This window comes from Pholcus phalangioides, unplaced genomic scaffold (genome assembly GCF_987345545.1).
Source record: "Pholcus phalangioides strain wild (caught in Gottingen) unplaced genomic scaffold, Ppha-v1.0 ptg000029l_1, whole genome shotgun sequence".
Taxonomy (NCBI): domain Eukaryota; kingdom Metazoa; phylum Arthropoda; class Arachnida; order Araneae; family Pholcidae; genus Pholcus; species Pholcus phalangioides.
The window spans coordinates 3226029-3245528 of NW_028301619.1; the positions used below are offsets into that span (position 1 = coordinate 3226029).

At 34.1% G+C, this 19500-nt stretch overlaps 1 protein-coding gene across 2 annotated transcripts in view; it reads left to right on the plus strand.

The window, feature by feature from the left end:
* mgl (low-density lipoprotein receptor-related protein megalin) overlaps window positions 1-19500 on the plus strand; it is a 425733-nt gene that overhangs the window by 189909 nt on the left and 216324 nt on the right. For both annotated transcript variants that reach the window (XM_089252561.1, XM_089252562.1), the window contains 8 exons: window positions 72-311; window positions 427-561; window positions 2622-2747; window positions 5274-5405; window positions 6227-6346; window positions 6442-6567; window positions 10237-10439; window positions 17875-18059. In XM_089252561.1, coding sequence (XP_089108687.1) covers window positions 72-311; window positions 427-561; window positions 2622-2747; window positions 5274-5405; window positions 6227-6346; window positions 6442-6567; window positions 10237-10439; window positions 17875-18059 — 1267 coding nt within the window. The remainder of the gene's footprint in view (window positions 1-71; window positions 312-426; window positions 562-2621; window positions 2748-5273; window positions 5406-6226; window positions 6347-6441; window positions 6568-10236; window positions 10440-17874; window positions 18060-19500) is intronic.

Consider the following 19500-nt stretch of genomic DNA (forward strand, 5'->3'; position numbering starts at 1 on the left):
TGAAATGTTATCATGTATGAAAATCTTATATGTGTAAAATTTTATAAATGTGATAAAAAAAATTATTTCAGCTGAAAAAACATGTGCATATTATCAGTTTACTTGTCCTGGTTCTGGACACTGTATTCCTCAAAGTTGGGTGTGTGATGGTGACAATGATTGCTTTGATCAAGCAGATGAGAAGAACTGTCCTCCAATCAGTTGCTCATCTACACAGTTCCAGTGTGCAAATCAAAAACAATGTATTCATGAAACCTATCACTGTGATGGTGTTTCTGACTGTCAAGATGCATCAGATGAAAAAAATTGTCGTAAGAAATTTATATATTGAATTCAAAATCAGTAAACAGAGTTTTGTAAGCATAGTGTTTTGTTTAATTTTTTATAAAATGATTAATTTTCTTCAATCTGATCTATGGGACACAGCTTCACGATCTCCTGATCAATGTGATCCAGAAAAATCATTCCAGTGCAAAACTTCAAGAATATGTATCCCAGGATCATGGTATTGCGATGGTAATCCAGATTGTGAAGATTCAAGTGATGAGCCTGATACATGTGGTATGATTAAAGTAACTGATATTTCTATGTGAAACAAATATTTTAATTATTTAATATATTTTGAGTACAGTAAAATCCTGATATAACGATACCCTATGGACCAGGAAATAATATTGATGTAAAGGGTTTATAGTTATACTGAGAGGGACATCATCATATGCTAAAAAGAATTCCTGTTGCGGTTGACATCTATTCTAAATTGGTGTTATTTGTACCAGCAAAAAATGTATTTATAAGTATTTATTTGCCACTAAAGTATAATTGATTAGTTTTTATTTACATTCAGTTATACAGACTTTTTGCCCCTGTACATGAGTTACCATGTTACATTTCTGTGTACTACATAGAGAGCAGCACCAGCGACGAATTCATTACACTTTTAGGGATCAGGCAGTGCAAAATACAGACATTATTAGACGTCTTTGGACTAACAAAAACTGGTTAAGAGTTTAAAAATATATTAAAAAGATTTTGAGGTATATACAAAAAATATAAATGTATCAGTTAACCCTCCAGCCACAGGCAGTTTTTAATTTTTCTGTAAAAAATTGTGGGATATTTTAATCTGCTATGTATATAGGATGCAATAATAGTGTACCCCTGAAATTTTAAAGAATGCATAAAACACGATATTTGTATTGCCTGTGGTTACAGGGTGAAAATGTCTTAAAAAAATATTATTATAAAGCGATTCATTGCAGTAAAGGATATCAGGGGAAATGAAAATACAACTTTTTATTTTGTTAAAAAAATATGTGATATTTGCGAAAATCAGTAACTTCCAAATAAATAATAATAATAAAATAATAATATTCAAAATAAATAAAAATAATGGAACAAAATAATACTCCAAATAAATAATAATAACGGAACAAAATAATACTCCAAATAAATAATAATAATGGAACAAAATAATACTCCAAATAAATAATAATAATGGAAAAATAATATTCAAAATACAGTCAATTCATGATAACTTGAATATCTGTTGACTCACTCCCCAGAACTTTTTCCGTATTTTTAGTTTTTTTCCTTGAAGTTGAAGTTTTTGGGGAATGAGAGATATTTAAAAAGCAGTATTTAGTGATAGAATTTAGCAGTTAGCAATATAGAATTTAGCAGAATTTGTCTGCTTGCAAAATGTGAACGACTTTCTCATGAAAGAAGAGAAAAACAGTCAAAAATCACTCCATGTTTTGACAAGAAATAATCTTGTATATGCTTTCCTTATGATTTGTTTCATTTATACGAGTATCATGTATGCGTCGGTTTCCATAATAACGTAAGTACATTTTATTTATCTCTAAATATTTTCATTCAATAATTAAATATTAAATTCGAATAACTTATTTTTTGGAATTTCTTCATCTCCAGTAGACTGACATGCTTTACCAAAACAATATTCATAAATAGTGCTATTACATTAATAAATTTAACTTTCCCCCTCTGAAATTGGGATTTCTGATAACTAACGATAATTCAAAGTTTTTTGTCCACTGCTGCCCATTCGACTTATCAAGATTTGACTATTTAGAATCTCATTTTTAAAAACAATTGAAAACAAGTTTAGCCATAAAAAATTCTGTTTATTGAATTAAAAATACACATAGTTGACATTCATTAAATGGAAGTTTCAGTATATTTGTTTTTAACAATTGATCTTGAATTTGAATGAGTTTCTCTACTGAATAATATATCTTTATAATATGAGCTTGTGTGTGTTTACGTCTTGGTGAAATTGAATGCCCTAGGAATCATTTTAAGTGCAATAAATGAATATATATTTGAAATAAATAATAATAATAAACATCTGTTGAGGATCTCACTTTTAGAAGCAATTGAAAACAAATTTAGCCTCAAAATTTTGTTCATTGTATTGAAAATGCACAGAGTTGGTCTTCATTAAATGGAAGTTTCAATATATAACAATTGATCTTCAAGTTGTTTGTTTCTCTATACTGAATGTTATATCTTTATTCTTTATACTGAATGTTATACCTTTATTCTTCATACTGAATGTTACATCTTTATAATGTGAGTTTGTGTGTGTTTACGTCTAGGGGAAATTGAATGTCCTATGAATCATTTTAAGTGCAATAATTCAAAGTGCATTTTCAAGTCATGGATCTGTGATGGTGCTGATGACTGTGGGGATGGATCTGATGAAGATGATCGCCATGCTTGTGGTATGTATTGTTCCTTTTAATTTGTATCAGGCATTAAAACTCTTTCATCATTCAGGAGTTTTTCATGTGTGCTATATTACAGAAATTTGCCGAATAACTTAAGTTAATTAAAAAAGTCCATTTAAATACAGGCATGCGGTGACATATTTTTCTAGTTTATACAAATCCACCTCATAATGCCAGATTACTGGACAGGTTAGACTTGTGCATGGCCAGATTATCGAGTCTATTGTACTCATAGAAATTTCTGCTTGAAGCTTTTTCTCCATACAACCTTTTTCATGACAGTTTTTAAAAACGTTATAATTGTAATTAAAATTCTTCATTTTTGCCATTTTTACAGCCTATATATTTGTATTCTTCTTATGACTCACAAGTAACCAGGGCTGTCAGTTTTTCATTGTTTTATTTATAGTTCAAACCAGGGGTGCACAACATAACACCCATAGGCCAAATACTCATGATTCATAGTAAAGTTACTTAGTTCTTGAAGAATGGGTACTGTATTTCCATTGCTAATAAGAAATGCTCAGCATCAATTCACTGTAACAGTTTGCATCAATTGATTGTTTCATTGCCAAAAAACTCAATTGGAATGGAAGCTTTGGCCCATTTAATTTGCATATTCTTGTTCTCTTTGAAAAAATAATTAATATGACATATGATATGACATGGTATCGATTTTCAAGCTGGGATGTGTCACTTTTTTCTTATTTTATCTTTAAAAAGTGGCAAGATCAAAATTTTAAAGTATAATACTTAAGCAAAATTTTATTCAAATTTTTACGGATAAAAATCATTTGGTATGGTAGGGAAAAGTGCAGATTTTACTTATTGATATTTTTCTAATTGGTGGTCAAATGGTGTAGTTTTTTCCATTTGCAAGTTATTCCAACTAGAGCAGTGTTTCGCAAAGTAGGCAATATTGCTACCTGGGGGGGGGCAATGGAAATGTCCAGGGGGTGGTAGAAGCTTAAAATTTAATATGGGATCCTATGAATTGACTTGAGTTGGGGGGATGATGAGAAGAAAAATTTTTTGAAGGAGGGGGCGATGAGAAACAAAAAGTTTGGGAAACTATGAGCTGGAGAATTAAAATGTCTGAGTGAAAGGAACTTCCATATGACATGAAGAAAAATGATCAAAAAGAAAAAAAGAGATTAAGATATGAATGTACAAGACTGAAATAAGCAAAACTTGAAAAATTAGAATGCGCTTTTGATAAATGTATATCTCAAATGTGTGTGAGAATTATTTTATGAATTCATTCAAAGTGGGCATAAAATTGAATGGTTTTAAAATAGAATATTTTAGCCATATAGATAATAAATACCAATGATACCCTGATATCATTTGTAAAAAAGGCAAGTACAGTGATACCTTGACAAATTTTTTTGCTAATTAACAATGATTTTTTTTTCGCTATTTCTGCAACCTATGCTATTGAATGTTCTAGATGATATGAATGCATATGCTAATGCAACAGTCATGTTGTGAGTTCACCAGAACCCAATTAATTTATGTTCCCTTCCCAGATATGCCTCTATTATATCTAGTCACCATCTGGTGGCATTGTCAGCAATTGTGAGATTTGGCCTGAGTTAGGTCCGACAGTCCATGTACGGTCCCGTTCAGTTCACACGAGCTCCACGGAAAGATTCAGAAATTCATTGCCTCTGTAGTTTAGTGGTGTAGGAGGTTCATGCGGAAAGTGAAAGGATGTGGGTTTGATTCCCTGCAGGGGCAGTTGAATTTTCGCTCTTTCCAAAATATATCTTTGCATCAGCCAGCTCTTAAAAACCTTTGTATATAAAGAGCTTCATCAGTGCTGATAAAATTGGATTTTTTCATTCAACTCAAAATTTGTACATATTTCTCCCTTATTTTATTTATTAAATATTTATTCAATAACATAAAACTCCAAATCAACTGGATCTTGATCAACTATTTTTTAGGTTGAAAAAAAGAATTTTTTAGTTCTACATGTTTCGATTTTTTTTGCCAAGATTTCATGAATTTGGTTTCGCAGATAAATGAATCATTGGTAACTATGAAAATTGTTAAAACTGTTAACTAAGAAAAATTTAAACCAGAATTAGCCAGTTAAAAAATTAAACTGAATGTTATATTTATCAACATAACAAAAAATTTTGCATTGCTTATGTATGCTATTAAATTCAGTATGGATACAATGATGTTTGTGTGTAGAAAATATTTTTCTCTGTTTTTCCAACTTCATTATAAGCTGGTACAACTGTATAAATGTTTGATTTCACATTCAGTTTCTTGAAATTTTGTTATTAGCATCATCAGGAGATGTGATTTTATAATGATATTCTTCTGACACTGCAATACCACAGAACATCTTTCAATGATGCCAACTACTCTAGAAAGAATGCAACTGAGCATAAACTCAAGCATATAATTCCTTTTGCATGAAAAATATTTCGGTTATGATTAAAATTTACTCCAATCTTCAAATGATATTTTTATATTCAATTTGAAATATCAATACTTTATTCCAAGGTCCCCCTTTGTTCAACTGTCCCCAGCATCAATGGCTCTGTCCAGGCGTCACAAAACGATGTGTTCCACTAGAAAATGTCTGTGATGGTAAGCCAGATTGTCCAAATGATGCAGATGAAGGACCAGGCTGTTGTAAGTTAATTCATATTTTTATGCATTTAGTTTGTTTTATCTGAAACATGAGAATTAAAAGAGTAAGTAACAAATGTGAGGAATTGGAAACATCAAATAAAATGCTGCCAGTGTCATATTCACTGAAAAGAAAAATGTTTTTCAAACATTCACTACATAGTTTTCAGGAGTAACAATTCTGCACTTTTCACTAAATTTAGATGTTATGGGAGGATTTAAAATTAACTAGAAAATTTTTGTAACTAAAATTATGCTTAAAGAAAGGAATATTGAAAACTAATTCTTCTTTTGCATTTGTTGACCCTTTAACATAAAGGGGCAAGATATCTCATGTCTTTGTAAATGGAAAAAATACATTTGTGCTCACTCTTCCCCTTCTCTTGAGATTTTTCGTTGGCAACTCTGTAAATGAAAATTGTTTTTCGCGTGATCTCATATACTTATCATCATTGTGAGCAGCAAACACATTGAGAAACGTGATCTCCACGAATGTTTTTAGGTTTTATAACAGCTGCTGCAGGACATCACATAAATTTACATGTTTACTACAGGTATTCAATGCGAAACGCCCTCTGGTGGTGACATGTGCAACTAATTTTTCCCCCTGAAACAATTCCCCATCACTTCATGAAGTCCTCCACAAAATTTCACACTTTTCTGTTGACTGGTTTCGCCTGTAGGCTACTTTAAAATAGGGTCTTTTAATTATGGACACCCTGTATATACTTTACTCAGTTTGCACAATTATATTGAAATCATTGTTGAATCATTTCATCAAAACCAATTGTAATTATTTTGTATAATTTTTATGATTTTAACAGCTTTGGAAACATGCTCAACCAAGAGTATTGGGTGTTCATACAATTGCTCTGAAACCCCCAAAGGTCCTCAGTGTTATTGTCCATTAGGAAAGATTTTAAATGATACAACAACATGCATAGGTATAATAATTACACCTTTATTATTGGTTATTATTCATAACTTAATAATTTTATTAAGTCTGAAATTTTATTTTAGTTCCCTTCAAATTTTTCAGACTTTGATGAATGCTCTGTTCGTGGTTCTTGCAGCCAAATCTGCTTCAATACAAAAGGATCTTACAAATGTCAGTGCAATAAGGGTTATCTTATTGCTAATGATAAGCACTCCTGTAAGGCTGAAAGTGAGTTTCATGTTTTATCTGTTCTTTAAAGTTTACAACCAGGGAATTTAATTATTTAAGGTTTCCCATTTATTATCTTTCAAAAATTAATCTACTAATTATGTAAATTAGCAAAATTGTGCTACTGATGTAAAAATATATGTCATTCAAATACAAATACCACGCCACAACAGGCAAATTGCCCAACGAGGTGGCTGACTTAAGAACATCATGGATCCCCGAGCCATTTTTTGGAGGCCCTACCTACTACTGCTACACCACACATGCACCCCCCCCCCCGCGGAACCCCCAATGAATCGGTACATGTGAGAATGTGCGTGTACTGAAACCTGATGTGAAGTTTTTTTTTTTTGTTTCTCTGTAATGCTTGTCATGTGTAGTGCTGCCATCTGCCACCAGTTTTTCTAACTATGAGTGAAGTGTCATGATTGAATGATTTATCGTTGTAGGACTGTTGCTCTCTGTGGCGAGACTTTTTAACGGGGAGATCGGCTCGCATTTGCGCCTTGAAGTTGGGAACCACAGAAAACCAACTTCAGCCGACCACCACTGTGGGGTTCGAACCCGGATCCTCGCATCGCGAGTCCGTCACTATAACCACTCGACCACCACAGCGGCCATTCATTCATTCATTCAAACTGAGCACAACTCCGATCTATCACCATGAGCAAATTACTACAGATTGATCATAGTGTTATGTGTGAATTTTTAGTGTTGCCATCTATACTTCTAATTTCACAGATGAAATGAGCGGGCATCTGTTAATACAATAGTGGCAGGCTCACTTCCACATGGTGGGTGTAATCAAGCATTAGTTTCTATGCTTCTCTTCATGTCTATCCACACACAGCAGATCTCTGACTCCCACTACAGTTGTTTTTAGTTTTTTTATGGACATAGTATCAATTAATTTTGTGTGATTTTTTTTTAATATTGATTTTCATTTTGGTTGTTTTTAATCTATTTTTGACAGACTTTGCATTTGTATAACACTAAGATTTTTTTGTGTAATTTTCATATAAAATATTTTTGTGATAAGCAATTATTTCTGTGAAAACTGTTAAAAGTTCTAATCTATATATATAAAATATCATGTCCTATCTGACTGATTCATCATTGCTGAGCCCAAACAGTGTGTTTACCATCACAGAAAAGTCACGAAGTCCTGGAAAAATCATGGAAGTTCCAAAAAAGTCACAAAGTGTGAGTGGATGTCACAGATTTTTTATGATTCTCCAGAGATTTTTTTCAATTTTTCCCTAAAATAGGCTTTGGAGCAGCTGTGAAATTCAATATTTTTTCTTCTCTCTCTCTCTCTCAGGTTTCTTTTCTCTCTTTTTTTTTGTTCTGGAGGGAGGGATGGATGGATGAGTAGCAACAGAAAAGAACAATGTCAATGTGTAGTCACCCTACATCTGAGAGACATTATATGGGTGGGGCAAAAAAGCTATTTACCCTGGTTGAACAAAAAAGAACTTTTCTTTCTTTGCTTGTTGGGACCTTTCAACATCTGTAATATTTTTCTAAAGCAGTGTTCTTAGGATCGCATGATAATTCCTGGGGGGGGGGGGCGTGACTAGAATGACATTTGGCAGTCCTCTTGGGAACAATATTGGTTTTTTGTAGAAAGGACATGACCTTTTCCTCCCACATCGTGGAACAGGGCTTTGGTGGGTCCGCAAGTCAGGGTTTTTACGGGGTGGGGAAGGGCTCTGTAGTGAATTTGTAGTATGGAAAAAACAAACGATGATGATTGTCCCGAGCCTCAGGACTGCAGTTCTGTGAGCCCCATCCTTGTGAGGGCCAGGTGAAAAGACACCAATTTTTCCCCCCACGAAGGAAGAAAGTTTTTCTTTTGATAATTGTCATCCATTTTTTTTAATTGCATCAATCTTTACTGAGTAGCTATAACGAATGACAAAATCATACAGAGAGTTCAAGAGAAGACAAACATCGGACTCATTTGCCACTGATTGTGTTGTGATGCAACATTTAGGCCAAATTTAAAGGAATACCACAGTGTTTCTAAAAGTGTTCATCGCGGCTCCTAGGAACACCGTGGTAAGCTGAAAATACTGATACCTATTTGAGCTTTCAAATTGTTTTTTTTATATCAGAAAATATCTGCAAAACCTTTTGGGGAGCGGCTGATGAACCATGAATTACGCAAGGGAGGCAGCTGACAAAAGAGAACCATTAGTAGAGATTGACAACAAAGCATGACGATAAATAACAGTTAGCATGATGAGCAAATAATAAGCGTCTGATATCGTACTTCGAAAAATGTGAATAGGAAAAGGAATATGAGAAATCCATCTTTTGGAAGGGCCCTGGGGTTGGTCTAGTCGGAGCCGCCGTGATTTTTTCCCTATTACTGGAGTAAGAAAGGAAAAATTAACATCGGGAAGGCCCCAGTCTAGTGCAGTTTCTCAACCGTTGGGCCCTGACATCGGCCAAAGGGCCGTGAGTGGTTTATTGTTTAATTTTTACCTATTTATTTCCCAGTAAACGTGTGTATGGCCATGCTTCTAATCAAGAACAATAAATCAACCATGCTGCAGGATTCCAAATGTTGAGAACCACATCCTGCAGTAGAGCCCCTAAGCTGAGATCTTCAACAGGCCCCGTATAGTGAATTTATAGTGTGAAAAAAAATTGTGAGAGTTATCTCAGGTTTTGGGCTGAAACCCTGCCAGCCCCTACTGTGCTTCCCTGCACGGGTGAATGGGGCATTGGCTGTCAGAATTAGAAAATCGGCTGAACTATGTTTGTATCCTTACACAAATGCGTCTTTTAATTTTTTTAATTTTACCTGCGTCTATATGTTTTGTCTGTGCGTGGTAATGCAATATCAGTAAAGAAATGGACTCATTCATACACATTCTATTTAGATGGCGTTTTCTTCTGATGTACATCCCTGTCTGGCGATTTGCGTCGATTCCGACGGCAAACTGCTTGACAAAAATTTGCTGAAAGGGGGAAGGACAGGGTGTATGAGAAGTTTCCCTGCAAAAATACGAAAGGATAGGTGGAAGTGGATGGAAACACCCATTCACATGGGAGGAGGTACCATCCGCTCTGTCTGAAAGAGCCCTAAGCTCTGCAAGGCTCCAAAATTGTATTTGAAAAAATAAAGTGCAAATAGGCCATGAAGTACTATATTCCAAGTTTCTCAAAATTTGAGTTGTAGAACTTCTGCTATAGAAAATATATCACCCTGGATTTTTTTCAAAATTGTGAATTACAATAATGTAGATTGAAAATTTAAAAAAATACAAGTAAGAATCTTTTAGAGTGAGATAGATGGCTTTTTTTCTCAGCCCGAGATATCAAGGAAACTGTTATTTTCCAGATATTTTTGCTGAGGTGAACTCGGAAAGAAAAGTCATCATGTCTTCCCCCGTATCTTGCCCTGTATGCAAGAGGGCCTGGGTTTGTGTCCCGGTGGAGACGTGATGACATTTATTTTCCGAGTTCACCTCAGCAAAAATATCTGGAAAATAACTGTTTCCTTGATAAGAATCTTTTAGTCCACATTTATATTAGTGATTCTCTGGTAAAATACACACAGTTATGTCTCATTGGATACTTTGTGGCAATTATAATTAAACTAGTATAAATCTTTAAACTGGATGAAATAACATGAAATTCATTTTTTTTATTTTATAGATTGGACTAAAGCATATCTTGTCATATCAAACAGACGATCTATTTTGGTTGCAAATTTGAACACTACCACTTTAGAACGAGTACCTGTGAGGGTTGAGAATGTAGTAGCAACAGCATCAGAGATGGCTTCTGGTACAATTTATTGGTCTGATATGGTTCTAAAGAAAATATTCAGGCTAAAAAAAGGCGGAGAACCAGAAGTGGTAAGTTTTATTTTGGACCAATTGTTTTTACACAAACTTTTTTTATATATTTGTTGTTGTGTCTAATATAAGCATATTATTACAAGATATACGGAAGACTGGATGTTGTGAAGATATTTATTATTTGAGATGTTAATTTTTTAAGGAAGGAAAAAACTCATCTCTGCCTCTACCGGGAGTTGAACCCGGGTCGCTCGATTGCCGGACTAGTGCTCTGACCACTAAGCTACAGAGGAGATAGAGATTTTCCTTCACTAGAGCATATATATGCCGAACGGAACCGTGCAATGGACGGTGAAACCGATCAGCTAATAGCTCATGGACGACGAGCCACCAGATGGCTATATATATATGACATGAATGTCGCTCTCCACTTGTTAATACAAGATATACGGAAGACTGGATGTTGTGAAGATATTTATTATTTGAGATGTTAATTTTTTAAGGAAGGAAATATCTCTATCTCTATATCCTCTGTAGCTTAGTGGTCAGAGCACTCGTCCGGCAATCGAGGGACCTGGGTTCGATTCCCGGTAGAGGCAGAGATGAGTTTTTTCCTTCCTTAAAAAATTAACATCTCAAATAATAAATATCTTCACAACATCCAGTCTTCCGTATATCTTGTATTAACAAGTGGAGAGCGACATTCATGTCATATATAAGCATATTAATCCAAAAGAGAAAAAAATTATTGAAATAACAATGAGAGAGAGAGAGAGAGAGAGAGAGAGAGAGACACTATTAAATAGCCTGCAAAAAATTCTTATTTCTCAAAAAATTTATTTCAAATATTGTTTTTACATTGATGAGCTTGTTTGGTTCAAATCATTCAGAATATAGAGATCAATTTAAAACTTTGAATGTCTCAAGCACCCTAGCATCATTTTAGAACAAAAAAGCTTTAGAACTACTGTTATAATATAATGCCAGCACAAGAGCTGCCTCTGCCAGTAGTGTGTCAATGATCTTGATTTAAGCATTTAAGTTCAAGGGTTTTTGCTTGAAATGTAAGAAAAAGGTGTTTGCTGCCTTATAATGTAATCACAATTCATGATCCATCACCAGATATTTTGATGTTTCTGGTTTTTTTCAGTCCATGTCCACTGTTCACACATACATATAACTTTCTTAATCTTATGACACTCATAACAAGCAACAAAGTTTGTTATAAAAGTCTTTCATGAAGTCCAATCATTTGTCTTCATTCAAACTTGGTCATTTATTTACCAGGAGTAACAATAAATTTGGGAATTTATGCTCCTCATCTTTGGGAAATATTACATGTATACCCTAGGGCAGACAAAGGTTAACAGTCACTGAATATCGAATAAATACTTACAGTTTACTGTCTGTAATTCACCACTTACATGGCTCCTGAATAACCCTCTATTTATACTTCTAAAACGAGAGGTAACGAAGCAAGGTGGTACTAGCACAATAAGTTCAACAACCATTTTTATATATTAGCTTTCATTAATTATAAGCTTTTTCATCTTTCTTATCATATCCATTAAGTTTGATTTGAATTATCTTATTTGTTCACCATGTTGTAATTGTAACATATAATTGTGCAAATTGAGTAAAGTATATACAGGGTGTCCATAATTAAAAGACCCTATTTTAAAGTAGCCTACAGGCAAAACCAGTCATCAGAAAAGTTTGAAATTTTGTGGAGGACTTCATGAAGTGATAAGAATTTGTTTCGGGGGGAAAAATTAGTTTCACATGTCGCCATCAGAGGGCATTTAACTTTGAATACCTGTAGTGAACATGTAAATTTATATGATGTCGCGCTGCAGCTGTTATAAAACCTAGAAACATTCATAGAGATCTTGTTTCTCAATGTGTTTGCTGCTCACAATGATGATAAGTTTATGAGATCGTGCCTTCTTGGTCAAATTGTTTTACTAAAACAGCACTTCTGCAGTAACTGCTCTACGAAAATATCAGACTTGGTAGAGGATTCAAAAAAGTCTAATGGATGTTAAAAACCTTCAGAGTATGATAAAAAAATTTTAAACCACAGGCAGGGTTGGGTTTTTGACATGACAAGCATCAAAAACTGTCGAAAACCGTCAAAAACTTAAATGAATGCCTTTTGATAATGTTTTGAACACAATAGGTATACAACATGATGAAAAACTTACTTGTTTGCATATTACAATGTTTTATTTTTAAACATTAATTTATTACAATAATTAAAACAAAATATTAATTAAAATTTGCAATTTTGAATTCTTCAACATAAGAGAATAGAACATATAAAATTTAATTTTATGGTTTATTTATCTAAGCTACTTACTACCCGTGTTCAATTTGCCAAGTGGAATAGAGCTGCTTATTCAAAATATGTGTGATAGGGTATCAGGGTTAGGTTTTGACCCCAGAAACTAACTCGGTATTAAAACTATCAAAATCTTACTGTCAATGATGTCAAATAATTTTTGTTAACTTGATAGATATGTTAAATAACAAAACACTTACTTTTATTTAGGTTAAAGGGTTTTATATTCAGAATGATAATTACTGAGGAAAAATATCTATTTCTATATTTTAAATTTTCTGATCCGCCCAAAATTTTATTCCATATAAAAATTCTCACACAGCATCTGTTAATGCACTAATTTTCACCAAAAAATTTCTTAGATCAGGGTGTATAAATTCACAGAGCTTTAAAGAGTATTTTCAACCAAAGCAGAGCTAACAAGACTTGATACCCAAAGCATTTGTTTTGCACGTTTGAATACAGCTTCAATTGGAAAACCATTGCATTATAAATGCTAGTAAATGTACCATTGCATTATAAATGCTAGTAAATGTACCATTGCATTATAAATGCTAGTAAATGTACCATATCATAGTGCAAAAGTAAGAATAACTAAGTTTGACATATACAAGCTAGCATTGCCAAATTAAATGACAATTTATTCCTACAATTTACTATTTTGATCGCTAGATATATTTCAATGTTATGCGCAATAAGAGTATCTTTGTAAGTATAAGTGGTTATCTTGATAATTTAATAATAACAGAAATCAACATTACATACATGATGTAATAAACTTTTTTAAACACTTATCTGTTGTTAAAAGAGGACGGTTTATATCAATGCAAACATAAACTGAAAAGCCAAAAAAACTGGTAATCTGCCTAATATCGTGTAGGGCTCCCGCAAGCCCGCAGAAGTGCTGCAACACGACGTGGCATGGACTCGACTAATGTCTGAAGTAGTGCTGGAGGTAATTGGCACCATGAATCCTGCAGGGCTTTCCATAAATCCGTAGGAGTAAGAGGGGGTGGAGATCTCTTCTGAACAGCACGTTGCAAGGCAAGGCATCCCAGATATGTTCAATAATGTTCATGGCTGGGGATTTTGGTGGCCAGCGGAAGTGTCTAAAGTCAGAAGAGTGTTCCTGGAGCCACTTTGTAGCAATTCTGGACGTGTGGGGTGTCGCATTGTCCTGCTGAAATTGTCCAAGTCCGTCGGAATGCACAATGGACATGAATGGGTGCAGGTGATCAGACAGGATGCTTACGTACCTGTCACCAGTCAGAGTCGTATCTAGACGTATCAGGGGTCCCATATCACGCCAACTGCACACGCCCCATACCATCACAGAGCCTCCACCAGCTTGAACAGTCCCCTGTCGACATGTAGGGTCCATGGATTCATGAGGTTGTCTCCATACCCGTACACGTCCATCAGCTCAAAGCAATTGGAACCGAGACTCGTCAGACCAGGCAACGTGTTTCCAGTCCTCAATAGTCCAATGTCGACGCAGGGCCATAACTGGGATTTTTGTATTGTCTTGCCGCCCCCACCAATTCAGAATTCGATAATTTCATAACGGTGTTCACCTAAAAATTGCCACCCGGGGCAGTTACCCCCCCCCCCCCCCCCACGTTCTAGTACCGGCGCTGGTATGACGTCAGTGGTCTACATCATTACTTGGAAGATCACGTGACACGTTGAATGTCGGCGCATGTCCATTATTTTCTAATGGCATCCATAAGTTGTTTAAAGGAGTTTAAAACAATAAATGAAAGAAATAATTTCAGTATCGATGATATGATTCCAAAATTAATGAAAGAGATAGTTCCAGAATTAATGAAAGATATAGTTCCAGAATTAATGAAAGAAAAAATTACAGAATTAATGAAATATAATTCCAAAATTAATGAGATATAATTCCAAAATTAATGAGATATAATTCCAAAATTAATGAGAGATAATTCCAAAATTAATAAAGCAATAATTCCAGAATTAATGAAATAATTTTAGAATCAATAAAAGAATTCAGCATTAATGAAAGAAAGAATTTCAGCATTAGCGAAAGAAACAAATCCAGAATTGATGAAAGCAATTATTCCGAAAGTAATGAAAAATTATTCCAGAATTGTTGAAAGAAATAATTCCAGAATTGATGAAAAAATTCCAGAATTAATGAAAGAAATTATTCCAGCATTAATGAAATAAATAAATTCAGAATTAATGAAAGAAATAATTTAATCTTTTTCTATCTTTAGAAGAGTTCTTTTTTTTAGTCTTTAAAAGGAAATTAATTGCAATATTTAGAGGCGTTTCAATGAGGAAATTGACAGGCATGAACTGTGTTATTCAATGTGTCATATGTTTTGTATGATATATATGTGTATGTGGCCTCCTTTATTCATTACAGATGATGTGAAATAAAGTAGGTAGAAATGTAATCTCTGAAAGTTTTAATCAAAATTAGATATGCGCCTATTCATGTGAAAAATATGCTTTTGTAAAAAAAAGTCCTTGAATTTTTAAGTTTTACCTTGAAAAGTGCTTGAATATTCCTTGAATTTTTTTTCGTTGGAAGAGTACGAATCATGTTTAAACTGCAGTTTAAACCGTCAAAAACCTGCCAACCCTGACCACAGGATCCTTGGCTGTTCATCCTGGAAGAGGAAGAAAATCTGTTTCTATAGATGCAGTACAGGAGGTTTCTCTTCCGGTGGAAGAGGACAGAGCTTCGAATTCTCGTGGTGTCAGGCGTGTAGCAGAGGCATTGGATAGGCCAAGTTCAACTGTCCCTAAGATCATAAAAAATATCCTCCGATATTATCCATACAAACTTTTACTTGTGCAGTGGTTGCTTTCACATGACTATGACACTCGACTCTGGTTCTTACTGCAGTTTCTAGCTCACATTGATATTGATTCAGAATGGCTTTGGAATATCCTTTGGACAGACGAAGTGCATTTTCACTTGGATGGTGCAGTCAATACTCACAACTGCCGAGTTTGGGAACCAGAAAATTTGCACGCTATCATAGACGTTCCATTCAATTCACCAAAAGAGACAGTATGGTGTGGATTTACTGCATCATTTATTCTTCGTTCCTACTTCTATGAGGAGTTACATTCTATAGGTCCAGAGTTCCATCACCAGGAAGCAATATGCATTGCTGTTACAGAATGAAATTGTTCCGGCTCTGCAAGCACATTATTGCCTTGCAGACACAATCTTTATGCAAGACAGAGCTCCTCCACACATTGCAGGGTATGTTAAGAATGTTCTGAAAGCACATTTTACAAAAGAACATGTCATCAGCCGGCACTTCCCTAATCTATGGCATCCCTGATCCCCGAACCTTAATCCATGTAATTTTTGGCTTTGGGGACATTTGAAATGTCTTGTAAGTCATGACAATCCCAGAACTTTAACTGACCTTAAAGGCAGCATTTCACACCACGTGCTGAGCATTTTCCCACACACACTTTGGTCAGATGTAGAACATGACATCTTGTGATTTCACATGGTATCTGAAAATAATGGCCATAATGTGGAACAGGTTTTGTTGCTGTAACTATTGTAAAAGTGTTTAACAATTGTTAAAATTGTAAACATTCGCCTAAATGTGTCATTTCTTAATAAAATGCCCTCTGGTGGCGACATATTTAACTAATTTTTCCCCCTTCAAAAACAAATTTCCATCACTTCATGAAGTCCTCCACAAAATTTCACAATTTTCTGATGACTGGTTTCGTCTGTAGGCTACTTTGAAATAGGGTCTTTTAATTATGGACGTCCTGTATATCTCTATTGGTTTTTAGTAATTTTACACAATAAATGTTACTATTTCTCTGATATTTTTATTGGAAAGTTAAATTTTCTGCTTCTTAAAAAATACAAACGTAAGGTTTTTATTTTTTAAGAAACTTGAACATTCAATTGCTATCTATGAAGATTATCCATAAAAAAAGTTTTCCTATGCTGCAAAAAATATGAAACCAGTTTCAAAATTCAAGCATCAGAGTAGCATGGTTGTAAGATGCCTGTTTATCACCATGAAGGTTGCTGTCAGGTTCCAGGTTTGACCTGGGGAAAGAATATAGAACAAGATATTTTTCCCTAATGAGCTTGAGACAATCACCTATAAAGGGTGCCTTCATTTCCAACCCAACTTGTTAATGGCAGTAAATTGTGATATGGCGAGAGATGGTGTGTGGTGAAGGAGTTTCAAAATTAAAAAAAAAAAACATTTATATTCATAAAAAAACTTACTTTTCAACATAATCCCCTTACTTTTTTTAGAAATTTTTGTTATCTTGGCAACAGCCTCTTTTTTCCAACATCACACAATTTGACTCCCAAATTCCTAGCATAAGAATGAATTTTTTTCTTTGTTTCATCATGTTTTGTGACTACCAAGATCTTTCTTGAGATCTGAGTGCAGGAGATAATCCCATGGATCCTCATGATGAGAGTCCAGCGCAATGCTCACACAACTGCACAGTGGCCACTGTTATACCTATAGAATTTGCTAGAGTAATGTAGTGGAAAAGCAAAATTTTGTGGAACAAACATCCTTGCTGTCTGTTTCTCATGCAGGGTTTCTAGTTGCTTGGAAAGTCAGAGAAATGAAAAATGGTTAGGAAAAATGTAAATTATGGTCATCAAAAGTCAGGGACAGGAATATCAGAAAATAAAAATGTGTCATAAAACCCACTTTCCAAAAGACTTTGAATACTGCTTTTCTGGTTGATTCACCAAAATCTTCACTTTTTTTAGCACTTTATCTTTTTTTCCTCCACACCATGCTCTGCATTTTTGATTCAGGAGATGAATGATGCCTCAACATTTCATCTCCTGTGATTATCTGTGAACACAGCTATCTGTGTGAGTAAAAATAAACTGATTCAGAGACATCAAAACTGCTTAGAAAATCAAGGGAATTATGTTTAAAGATGAGTCAATGTGTATAGATGTTGAGTATTAAATTTTTTTGACATTGGGTTTGCATTTTTTGCAACATAGGTAAATTTACTTTAAAAACTATTTTCATCGTCCTTTTCAAAATGTGTTTTTATAAAAAAATATTGTTTGCCATTGTAATTACCAATAATTAAATAAATGAAGTTTTTGATATAAGACTTATGATGATGACTTATAACACTTTCAAGGTCATAAGCAGTGGGCTTGACTTAGTTGAAGGACTAGCTATTGATTGGATCGGAAGAAATCTCTATTGGGTTGATTCCAGATTGAAGACATTAGAGGTTGCTACTTTAGATGGTGATCATCATATGGTATTGCTCAATGATAATATCAGCCAACCTAGAGGATTATCACTCGATCCCACTGAAAAGTGAGACATTTTCTTTTTGTCCGAAACAATTATAAATTGCTTACATACAGTTAAAATTATCTGGGTGTGTATTTAGATAATTAAAATCATCATTAGAGATCCAAAAATATGCCATTCTATAAATATGACAGCTAGATACAAATTATCTTATGTTGCTTTATAAATGTACTCAAATAAATAATTATTAAAATAAATTATTTTATTACAACTTTTTTTTAAAAATAATTTATATTCTAATTCTTTGATCAATACTTCTATACTTGAGCTCTTAGAAAAGACTTAAGACTTTTGAAAACTATGATTACTGAGGAGGGCGTATATCTTATAGCCATTATAGAAACTTAGGCAAACGATGGGGATGAATCCATTTTACACATCTCTAGATATATTTTTTTTAGAAACAGGGCAAGTAGGAGGAAGGGAAGATTATGATATGCGTTAAATTATGCTTACATCCTAGAGAGAGTAACACACAGATTATAGTGACATTAAAACTATATGGATGGGACTTGAAAACAAAAGGCATTATAAGTTTATTGTCAGAGTGTTCCACCCTCATGAACAGGGATTCTAATGTCATTTCCAAGCTACATAATGAGCTTATTCTTGGAGTTTTGTGCATTCCTAAAACTTCATTAATTTAATAGCAATATTGATTTAGAACATGATAGGATTTTGATATTGAGCTGAATTAAGCCTAAAACAAAGTAAAAAAACTCTTTGGGGGTTGCTTTGCATGACTTTTTAGGCGGTTCGAAGTTGCCCAGTTTTGCTTAGAACATGACCATAAAATTATTAGGCCACAACTAGATGCTTGGTCAGCTGAGGCAAGCATGCATTTTGGCACCCCTTGTAGTTTTGAAAAACAGGTTGATGGGTGAAATTCACTCTCCCTTCTTGGTCAGTGCCATGCCCACCCACGTGCTCCCTCCTAGTTATGTCTTTGTGATCATATAATGATAAATCATCAGTTATTATTACTTTATAGGTATGGTTTAAATGACAATTAATTTCTACATCTAAATAAACCACATTTACTTTTGAATTAAGCCATTTTTCAACAGCGATTTGTAACTTTTTCTTGACAAAAATTCTAAGTGAAATCAAGCAACATGGATATAATTAAATATAGTAAATGATGTCCAAAATGGTGGATGCATCACAAATTCAAAAGAATCTGAATCTGAGTGAGTATTTCTCCCCACTCCTTGTCACATGGAAATGATACTTGTTCAAGCATCAAGTTTCAAGCTGGTACAAAAATTTCCCTTTTCTCTTTGTACAGCACAGATTATCTATCTCTCAGATTAACCTTTATAAGCATCAGGAGATGGATGCAATGTGTCTGTTGTTGCCCTATTCATTCAAGGTACTAGGATAGAGGGCAACAAAACCTGTGTAGGATATTCAACAGTTTTTTGCATTAGTTTTTAACAAAGAC